Consider the following 11,372-nt stretch of genomic DNA (forward strand, 5'->3'; position numbering starts at 1 on the left):
TGGGTGTAGATTTTCCATTATGAACTGCAAAAAGCACTATTTTGATAAAGAATAATCTAACAGCGATATTCTGGTATCGCACCACTCTAAGAAATGACAAAGGACACAATAATAGAGGTTGGGCACTTCTGGACTTGCTGGTGGATTTACGCCTAAAGACTCTCCGTGGAAGAAGAACATCTAAAACATGGAGAAAGACAATTGAACCACACATTGAATGTGAGGAACATGTTAATAGATTATATTATGGACATTGTGGAATACTTTGCTTGCATTCATGAGAGGGCCATTCCGGGCAAAGTAGCAAGTAATCTCAATGGTTTGGCTCTTATTTTAAAGATGGGGTAGCAGTGGTCTGGAATACACACTAAAGCAGTACAAGGAACAGACAGCAACATTACCAATAAATTCCCTAATTTCTTGCGGTTCAGAGGATTAGAAGGGATGAAGACAAGACCCAAACTTGCATCTGTTCAATTTAAAGACAAAGGGGAAACACAGTATGACTTGCTTTGTCCACTATGGATCAGGAAACTGTCTTCAGAATCTTTGTTAGATTGAGTTTGCCCATTTAGAGAGCAATACATCATTTTGACTGCATTTAATCTCATCCCATGTGAATACGCATGAGTTTTAGCAATAACATGAATTGCATACTCTTCAGTTGCTTCCTTCTACTCAGTAAAGTTCCCTTTTCACCTCAATATTATGATGATTTTCCCTATTGCCTTGTCATGCCCGGTGATCACTTTAAACTCATGCACCATCTCATTATGTGAAAACCATCACACATTGCTCTCCTATGTTTCGGGTTTTCACATGGATGTCCTACGATTAAGATTTAGGGATCACCTAATGACCTACAGTTGGCTTGCACTTTATCTGCTTCTCACATTTGGAGCAAGCAAGCTAGAATGGCTATGTCGGGAAACCAATATAGGAAATTCCTTAACCGTAATTTAAGATCATTTGTTCATCAGTGCATGCAACCAGAAACTAAGCCAGTTTTATCAAGAAATTCGACAGCATAAAAGTGACATTAGATTATCAGGATATCGCCTGTATCTCCAGTGGTGCAATGTGTTGCATAACAAACTCTTGGCAGCAAATAATCTTCCTGCTTTACTTCCTGTAGTGAGATGTATAAATGTCCAGCGTGCGGTTGCAGCAGTCATCATTCTGAGCCTCCGGAGAAGAGTCCACTAGCCATAAGAGACCCAGAGTCACAGACAGCTTGAAACCTTGAAGACCATCATGTCTGCGATGTGGATAAGCCTTGGCCTGCTCTTCTCAGGCCTGCTTCATGTGCAGGCTATGGAGATTCCAGTCATGAGCAACTTTGACCCTGAGAAGGTAACTATCATAATTGTGTTAATCTGCTGCACATATCTCAAACTTGGAAAATGATCAGGTCTGTGAGGAATAAATGAGGTGCACAGGACTCACTACTTAATGCATCATCCCCAAAGCATGTTCATTTTAAACTGAATAAGTTTGATCTTCCATGGCAGCAAATTAGATCTTTATTTGCCATGCACTGCAACCCTGCTTTTAGTCACCATTAATATTCTACTTTGGGGCCTAACACATATTTTCCAATGTTGTCAGTCCACTCTTCAGTTGTTCTAGACAATCTAGTATGACAGGAAACACACCTCTTACAACTGCACCTCAATCCAGTCCTGAATTACTTCAGATATTACCCTATTGCATTATAACACACTCCTTCCAAATACATCTAATTTCAATCCTCAATCACGCTATATCCTAAATAGCCTGTTATTAAATACCCATTCCTTTTAATGCATCTCAAATGTTTCCCCAGCATTACATACACATACACATTCCATCCAATGCAACTCAATTGAATCGTTAATCACCCCAGGTATTCTGATATGGCATTGTAGCACACTTCTCCCAATGGACCTATATTGAATAATTATTCACCTGACCATTTCAGTTATTTTCACAAAGGGATCTGACACAACACTTCTCAAGAACTCTATTCCAGACATGCACTGTTTCAAAAACTGTATTTTGTTGCAGTAATAGCTGGCAATACTTCCCTTCTGCCTGCACCACTTCTGAGATTCAGATTCTGCTAATTGTGATAGCACCAGGGTAGTTTTGGTGAGTCAGTCATTCTTGGTGTCCTTGTAACGTTGGCACCGTCAGACAAATCTGCATGAAACTTTAAAAACAAAATATGTCTTGGGATGTTTAATGCAGATCCGTCAATTTAGGCCCAAAGATAATCAGTAATTCACCATTTTATTTCCCATTGGAAGTTTTGCTTTTTGACACAGAAAAAAGCAGTTGAATGGAATGATGAAAATCTTTGCATGGAGTTAGAAATGCACTTAAGGAAGTGCCTCTTTTGTTGTGATACAAATCTGGTATAAATCTGGTTAGTGATTTTTGAGAGGGGCTCAGGTTGGGCGTGAAGGTATTGTGGCAGCCAATACAGGACTCTTGGACATTTGAAAAGACTCATAAGGGGCAGTGTGAACACACCTTGACCACCAAGCCAATTTGTGGTAATTCCAAAGAGAACCACCCAAGCGTTTAAAATAAAAATAAAATATATATTTTCTTGTGGGATCTATGGATTCTCGAATCAGAGCAAGGCACTCCTTTGTGGATTTAAGGACCCTCTTCAGATTTGAGGATCAATCGAGGATCTCTAGAGAATCCTCGGATCTGACATGATCCAGGGAAGCTTTCAGAGGTGAAAGGCAACAGGCAGGTAAGCTTGCCCTGGATCTACATATCCCATTTTGAATCCACAGGTTGAAAAAAAAGGCAGGAGGGCTGATTTACCTTTTGTCGGATGGTACACCCTCTAAATGGGTGGCAAAGGATATTGCCTCCCCATCCTGACGGACAAAGTATGCCAAATTTTGAGATGACTGCTGCTGGCCCAGTAGTCACTTTTGGTCACTTTTGTATACTAAAAGACACTGGTGATGCCTTTAAATGTCCAAAAAGTATAGTGGTTGACCGCCGGTGGTTTTGACAGTCATTCAACAAGGTTTTTACAAATTAATTGTCAGAACCAATCTTCCAAAGCAAGAGATTGTTTCAGAAAAATACAAAAAGAATACTCCCCTCACCCTCATGTCTTTCATTTCCCAAAGCAGGAGTTTGTTTTAGAAAAACTAATTAAAAAAAACCCTCAACTAGGAAATTTTCTCCCAGCATTGGTGGAGCTTTACTTTTTTCCGTCCCTCTGTGCCAGGTTGCTCCTTGAACAGAACAAAAATACTTCACACCAGTTAATTATATATCATTTTCATAAACAAATAGTAAATGCAAATATTCACTATTTGTGCAAAAAAAGAATTGACACAGGAAACTGGAGCCTCAACCAACATCTATTGGGCCAAGCCACTCCTGTGTTCCAGGCCCTCTTCTTGCCACCTCTAAGGCCAGAGATCGCAAAGGCAATGCCAGGAGTCACAAGGGACAAGCCAGGGGTGGCAGCTGCGACGTTTGGTGATCCCTAATTGACTTCCATTACCGACTATGTCGACGGAAAGTTTTTAGTCCTCTTGTCTCTAAATGAGGCCGGATGGACCATAGGATTGGCGGGCATGGAACTCAGTTGCATTAATGAGAGAGTATATTGTCCACCAAACTCTAAATCAGGCCTAAATAACGTGAGATCTACCCTGCTGTGCTTAATCCCAAGCAAAATAGGCATTAAGAAAAATACACACACTAATCCTCCAATAGCTCTGGCAAGGGTAGAATTCAGACAATTTACAACGTGACGCATCTCCCTAGATGCATCACGTTGTAAATACAGCACAACATGGCGCATGGTTTATGCTGCTGCTGCGTCACAGAGGTGATGCAACAGCCGCGTAAATGTGTCGCAAGGGGCTTGCAAATCTGCCCCAAAGTGCTCAAAGCAGAAGGCGAATGAAATAATAGAGACTCTTCTGACTCTCATGGATACAATGCAGCAGAGAAAATCAACTGGGCCATTAATCCCCGCCCCCGCACAGTCTTTAATAAGATAATGGGGATTAACAATGGATCCATGGCATAGCTGAAATGCCCAATTTACTGCAGCAGGATATCACTTTCACCTAGGAGTACTAATAAATATTTTTGGTTGGGAAAGCAATTACATCTGTTAGTTTTGCATATACATTAAGAATAGCTTGGAATAAACTGTACATGCAAATGCACAGAGCGTAAAATGCTGTTTATTGCCATTATTGAGGGAAGATCAGGAATCATGGTTTGTACAAAGCTGCCTCTCATGAGTTCTCCTCCTTCCCATACTCAGATGTGTTAATAAATACAATAATACATTCATCGATTCTCCATTATTACTATGCTCTGCGTGTTTGAGTGTTTTTATTCTGCAAAATGCTGTGGTATTATCAACAACCATATTCGACAAAGAACCATGAAATATGGGACAAATGCTACTATTCGCAGAGAAAAATTGATCTCATCATCATAATGCCAATCACAAGCCACTCTGCAGAGCGTTATCATTGTCATGGCTAGTATGATGTGCATCATGAATATTCATATTATGTGACAAAGTTATTAAAAATATGTCAAAAATGTAATTTATGTGACACAATCTCTTCCAGTATTACTTTCATCAGTTTTAGTTGAAAACCTAGGGCCAGATTCTAAAAGGTTCCTTACACGTTTGAGTAATTTACACCTTTGTGTAGGTTTAATACATTTTTCGGTATTCACAAAATCTGAGTCTATATTTACTTCAAAATTGTAACGTACATGTCTCCACCAAACTGTAGGGCCTGGGGGCTATTCAGGAACTGCAGGGTTTAGTCACAAAGGTAACTAACACTTTTGAGTAATTTACATTTGTTATTTACTCTTACACATTTGAGTAACTTTACAGTCCGATTCGGTGAATAGTCAAAAGTATTAAAGTTAACCAAAGTGTAAGAGTAACTCATATGATGTCACCAGAACCCAACAGTGGGAATATTGGACCATAATAAATAATTACCCACTTTGTATCCTTTCTCTATTTCTCACCCGCTCTCTCTTTCTCTCCCTTTCTCTCTCTATATAGACAAAACAGTGGCGATTGCCCCTCTGTAGTTATTGTTAAGTCTAACTTTCAACATCCTTGATGACAGCTTGACAAACCTACATTCAACTCTAGAAAAGCAATGCTCATCAATGGGGGAGCATTTACAGGAACTCTGAAAACAATGCACATTCTTCTTGTACTAAACTATTGGGCGAGTGGTTTGAGTACTGCCACTTCAGAATCCTGATCTAGAAGCAGTTTTCTCCTGTACTACGGCCACCGGTAGAGGTGGTTCTCATCTGCCAGCTCTAGCGTGTCTGCATTCTGGAGTCTTTTGATTGTCCCTTCTCTTCCAGATTCTAGGACTGTGGTATGCTGTGGCAGTGGCATCAGACTGTCCAGAATTTGTTCAGATGAAGTCAGGGATGAAGATGCCCATCACCAAATTCAGCTCACTTGAAGGCGGAGACCTGTATGCTGCCACAGGCGTCCCTGGGTAAGTCTTAGACAAAGCACTCAACAGTAGTGTAGTCTGGCTGATCATCGTCTATGTACTCGTGGTGGGTTCGCAGGAGTTGTGAGCAGTGGCAGCATCAACAACAAGCCAAGAGGGCAGGGGCTGGATTTTGAAGCCCGTGTTTCAGCACTATCACCAGAGATGTGTTGGAGGGGGGGCAAGCCTTCACAGCCTCATTTTTGGGTGGGCTAGGATAATATCGTACTGGCCCGTATATCTCGCTGAGGTCTATGAGGGCATGACAGGCCGCTGGCTCATGTTTGAGGGGCAACGGATGGCCTCCAGTCTTTATTCTGAGGTTGGGTGGGGCAGAGCAGAACTCCGCAGAATTCCACAGAGTTTTAATGTAACTCTGGCCACCCCTAACGAGTACACTAATACCTTTCAGGAAGACTGAATAAATACCGGGCCTAATTGGTAGGTTGATGCATCTCCACCATGACTATTGAAAACATTGACTGGTAGCTACAGTATCATATTTGTTAAGTCTAGTGAGCTGGTGAACACTTATCTGCTAAAACAAATAATAAGGTACATATTTGTTCTTTGTCTACAACACAATGGAATACTAAATAATATGCAAGCTTATTTGTGTTCTTTTCCAGACCTTCAGGATGCATGAAGATGGATATGGAATACCATTTCGTCAAAAACGGTCAATTCACTCGAAGTGGTGAGTATCAACCATAGGGGGTGTCTATTCCACAATAATGGTGTGAGAAATGTGTGTAATTTGCTTTTGCATAATGAGGGGTAAAATTGGAAAAATTGCACATAAATATGCAAAATGTAAATCCATCATTTAGCACTATATTTGAGCAAAAAATACATATGCACATGAATTTTTGACATGAAGATCCCTTTTGGACTAAAAAGTGCATCACACAGAACAGCAACAAACAACAGCCACTCACATTGTGGTTGCTCGAGTTGTTCCTGCACTATAATTGTGCCACAAGTAGCAGCACAGTTTTGCGAAATTGTGAAATGGCATAATTTTGCGAAATTCACATAAAGCATTTGGCAAAATTCAAAATGTTATGCAAATTAAACCAGCCTAATTTAAATGTCACCCAGGCCTACTCCATACACTTACACTTTTCTACCCACCTGAATGACCTGTTATCATGTGAAGGTCAAACAGCAACGGGACAAATATCAAGGGAAACTCAAACATAACTGTGGGATCCTGTGCTTCCCTATTCCCTGCATGAGTGAGCTAGTGCGTGAAGGGCCTGATTTAGATCTCCGCAGAAGGGTTCTTTGAGCCAGATAACCCATCTGATGAAATATAAATCTCCTAGGAAATATAATGGGATTTATATTTTTGCAGACGGGATATTCGTCACCGTTGTGACTGGGTAACCTGCCCGCTGAGGTCTAATTGAGGACCTTCGTTAAAGCATTTTAAACTAGAGATTGAGCAACATGCCCAGCTTCTGTGGTTCCTTTGCTCATAACCTCACAAAGGCTTGTCAAAAGCTTTTGTGCAGCCTGAGTCATAAACATTCAGGGCCCTGGTTTACTGGTAGCATATCACTGAGGAAATAGTGTCATCTAGTGGCAGCTAACTTTGCCTGCTTCATCAAGCATGTATGATAAAAGCAGGCTGGGTGCTTATGTGGTACATATCTTGAGCAATGACCATGGAGAGCCCTGAAAAGAGCAGGTGAAGGTAAAACAGCCTTAGATGCCAGAGCCAGCTGCTGTCAAATTAAAGTGGAGGAGCAGCACAGGCAGAATATTTTGACCTAGTAGAAGGCACTGCCCAAAACCCTCAATACTCTTGGGCTCAACACCAATCCTTTCAATCCTAGTTCATTCCAACCAGTGTTTATAACGGGCCACGACTGAGAGTTCTGGAGTTGCGAGTTTCCCACAGTGCCTGTCAGTGAGTCAAAAGAAACATTTAATGAAAACAAACACAATTAAAAGATTACTTACCAGTTGCCTTGGTCCACTGCTCCGGTTCCTGCAGTCCATGGCACAGGTTCCCAGAGTCTAATGAACTCCCCTAACCAGTCCAGACGCTGCTCTCATGCTGGCAATACTATCAATCAGCATGAGAGAAGTGCCTGGATTGGTTGCAGAGGGCTTCCTTGGCACTCCCTCATGACATGGACACTGTGCCTGTTCCCCTCCTGGATGTGCAACACGTTGCAAGACAGTCATCCAAACCGGCATGGACACGTGCAGTGCCCACCACTGCTCCTGCCCGCTGCTGTCCATCACCAGTAATATCACTGCCCCCGATAGACTCAACTCTGCTGGCAGGACAAGAAATAAAATTATAATAAAATTGTTATATTACCATTTTATTTTTCATGTTTTTTCCGCTGCCAGCAGTGGGGCGATGCTCCTCTGCCTTAATTGAGGAGCCGGCACATTCAGCTACTCAATCGTTGTGCCAGCCCTGATCTGAAACATGAAGTAAAGTGAAGATACCTATGACAGGCTCTGCTGGATTCATAAAGTGGATAATAACAATACCACTATCTTTCCACAGTTCTATTGTGGACATCATTTAGGGGTCGGTGCATCCTGCCTCCCCAAGGACCCCTGCAACTTTGCCTGTGTATGTGGTGTGCAAAAAGCACTATGGTGTGGAAAAAGCTGCAGATTCCATCTTAAAAAGTGAAATACAAGTACTAATGAGTCAAGGCGCATTATCCTACCTAATTTATTGTGAAAATCACATGGTTTAATGTTTGGCCTCCCAATTTTATAAATTGATCTTACATGTTTTTTTCAAATTGTTCTTCCCATTACATTTGGAGATTGCACTAAGAACAGTTCAACAATGAAGGTTGATATTAAGCCTGGGCGTAGTTCGCGTAGCCGCACTCCGCGAGCTACGCGAAGATGTACTTGCACTCCGCGAACTACGCATAGCTCCGCGAGCATGCGTAGTAGCTTGCTTGACCCGTTTGCAAGCCATTTTTCATCTTCGGGAGCGCCGTGGAACTCTGGAACCTGCTCGACACCACATCTCCAGCCGTCGCCTTCCTCACGGAAACATGGATGAATGCCTCCTCAGCGCCCGACATCCCGGACAGATACAAGATCACCCGGAGAGACCGCGTCAACGAGACAGGAGGAGGCATCGCCATCGTCCACAAGAACACCATCCGCATCACGACCCACTCAGACGACACCCTCACAGCCGCTTAACATCTTCACTTCCAGATACACACCGACCCCAAGACCACACTCAGAGGCACCCTCATCTACAGACCCCCAGGACCTCACACACAATTCAGCGAAGACATCACAGACTTCATCAGCCAGCACGCCCTCGCCTCCGCTGACTACATCCTCCTAGGGGACCTCAACTTCCACCTGGAGAACAACAACGACAACACCACCACCACCCTGCTGGACAACCTCGCCAACCTCGGACTCATGCAACTGGTGAACACCCCCACCCACTATGCCGGACACACGCTTGACCCAGTCTTCTCCTCCAGCAAGTACATCTCCTTCAGCCACTCCACCGGACTCCACTGGACAGACCACAGCTGCGTCCGCTTCAGCTTCAGCAAGACCACGACTCACCACCACCCGCAACAGGTTCCCCGCAGGAACTGCAACAAGATCACCACCGACCAGCTCACCACTTCACTGAGCCAGAACCCGCCCGCCAGCTCAACGGACCCCAACCAAGCAGCCAACAACCTCACACAGTGGATCACCAATTGCGCTCGCCCAACCAGCCTCGACCACTCGCAGTCCGGCTTCCGTGCCAACCACAGCACCGAGACTGCCCTCATCGCAGCCACTGACGACATCCGAGCCCTGCTCGACAACTGGGAAACAGCGGCCTTCATCCTCCTGGACCTCTCCGCAGCATTCGATACGGTCTGCCACCGCACCCTAGTGCAGCGCCTCAGCAACATCGGAATCCAAGAGAAGGCACTGGAGTGGATCATCTCGTTCCTCACCGGAAGAACCCAGAGAGCCCGCCTCCCCCCGTACAGATCCAAGGCCACCGAAGTCATATGCGGCGTACCACAAGGATCATCACTCAGCCCCACCCTCTTCAACGTCTACATGAGCCCCCTCGCAGCCATCGTACGCCAACACAACCTCAACATCATCTCCTACGCCAACGACACCCAGCTGATCCTCTCCCTCACCAACGACCCAGGAACCGCCAGAACCAACCTACACGAAGGGATGAAAGACGTAGTCGAGTGGATGAGGAACAGCCGCCTGAAACTGAACTCAGACAAGACGGAAGTCCTCATCCTTGGATCATCACCCTCCAAACTCCAGAAAAGACTCTAACACATCCAGAACGCCTCCGCACGACTCATCTTGGACATCCCCCGACACAGCCACATCTCCGGACACCTGAGAGACCTTCACTGGCTCCCCGTCAGCAAGAGAATCACGTTCCAACTCCTCACCCACGCACACAAGGCCCTCCACGACCTGGCCCCCAGGTACCTCAACAACCGCTTGACCTTCTTCACTCCCACCCGCCAGCTACGATCGACCAGCCACGCCCTCGCCGCCGTGCCACGCATCCGAAGATCCACCATGGGAGGAAGATCCTTCTCCTACCTGGCAGCCAAGACTTGGAACTCCCTCCCCATCCACCTCCGTCTGACCCAAGACCACCTCTGCTTCAGGAAGCAACTCAAGACATGGCTGTTCGAGCAGTAGCGGACCCCCCTCCCCCAAGTGCCTTGAGACCCTCTGGGTGAGTAGCGCGCTATACAAATATCCTGACTGATTGATTGATTGATTGCCTGCATGCTCGGGATGTGTAGCGCGCGAAGTTACCCATGAGGTTTGTCCCGCCCGCTCGTGTCCCCTTATTTCCGGTCACTACTAACGTGTTCGCGAGTTATTCTGTGCCAGATTGCAGTTTCTGCATGTTCGGCAACTCGATCTTACCGACAAGCATCCTCGCGCACGCGAAAATGCTATTGAGCGCGCGAGAACTACGCTACGCAGCAGTTTGCGGAGTATTCGACAACTTCGCGTTCTCCGCGGAGCGCGGAGTTGCCGAAACTCCGCAAACTCCGCGAACGGAGCGTAGTTCTTCGCCCAGGGTTAGTTGATATACACTTTCCTGCCCATTACTACCACACTTAAACATACTCCATGCCAACATCAAAAGCAATTGGCAACCAAGCATTCAGCCAGCACTGCCTTGTTCATGCTTAGTCATTGTTAGTCAGAGCCAAAAAGCTAATACGTTTCATAATAAACCCTAGCAGTGTCCTTCCAACACAAACTTTGATACAATTATAAGAAATTGGAAGATCCTATTTTGGTGCCATAGTAATATATTTTCCACTTTTTAATTAAGATATATGCAGATTAATAAAACAGTAAAATAAGTTATGAGTAAAGACTTATTTAATGATATTGTTAAACCACAGCGGTTTCCATGAGGAACATAATTTTTTGACTACTCAAATGTGCTGTCAAGTGTCTTAATTATCTTTATTTAGTGGAAGACGAATGGCACTGTTTTGAGCTTGTTTAGCAAATTAGCAATTTTAATTCCGATATAGTGATTATTTTTTGCTAACCTATTTTCATGCTTTTTAGAGCACATTTACATTTTGCTTAATACATTTCATGTAATATGTACCCCTTTCCTCCACATTTCCTACAGTGTGAGTAAGCAGCTGCTGTTGTTTTTTTTCTAGCTCTCGATAACAGTGACATCCGATTTGTCGATGGGGACCCTGAACTTAGTATCCTGGAGTACACCCAAAATGTCTCAGAAAGCGGTGATGCCTGCAAGATGGTGAAACTGTTAAGTATGTATCTATTTGAAACATCTCAGGAGAGCATCCTTGAACATTC

The 11,372-nt window shown here is 44.2% G+C and overlaps 1 protein-coding gene across 1 annotated transcript; it reads left to right on the forward strand.

Moving 5' to 3' along the window:
• The first annotated feature begins 1,207 nt into the window (after positions 1-1,207).
• Positions 1,208-6,236, forward strand: LOC147710504 (olfactory protein-like). The gene is made up of 3 exons (XM_086919363.1): positions 1,208-1,353; positions 5,386-5,525; positions 6,152-6,236. The coding sequence occupies exons 1-3, from the start codon at positions 1,255-1,257 to the stop codon at positions 6,234-6,236; spliced, it is 324 nt and encodes a 107-aa protein (XP_086775489.1). The 5' UTR covers positions 1,208-1,254.
• Positions 6,237-11,372: the final 5,136 nt, after the last annotated feature.

This window comes from Lissotriton vulgaris, chromosome 5 (assembly GCF_964263255.1).
Source record: "Lissotriton vulgaris chromosome 5, aLisVul1.2, whole genome shotgun sequence".
Lineage (NCBI taxonomy): Eukaryota > Metazoa > Chordata > Amphibia > Caudata > Salamandridae > Lissotriton > Lissotriton vulgaris.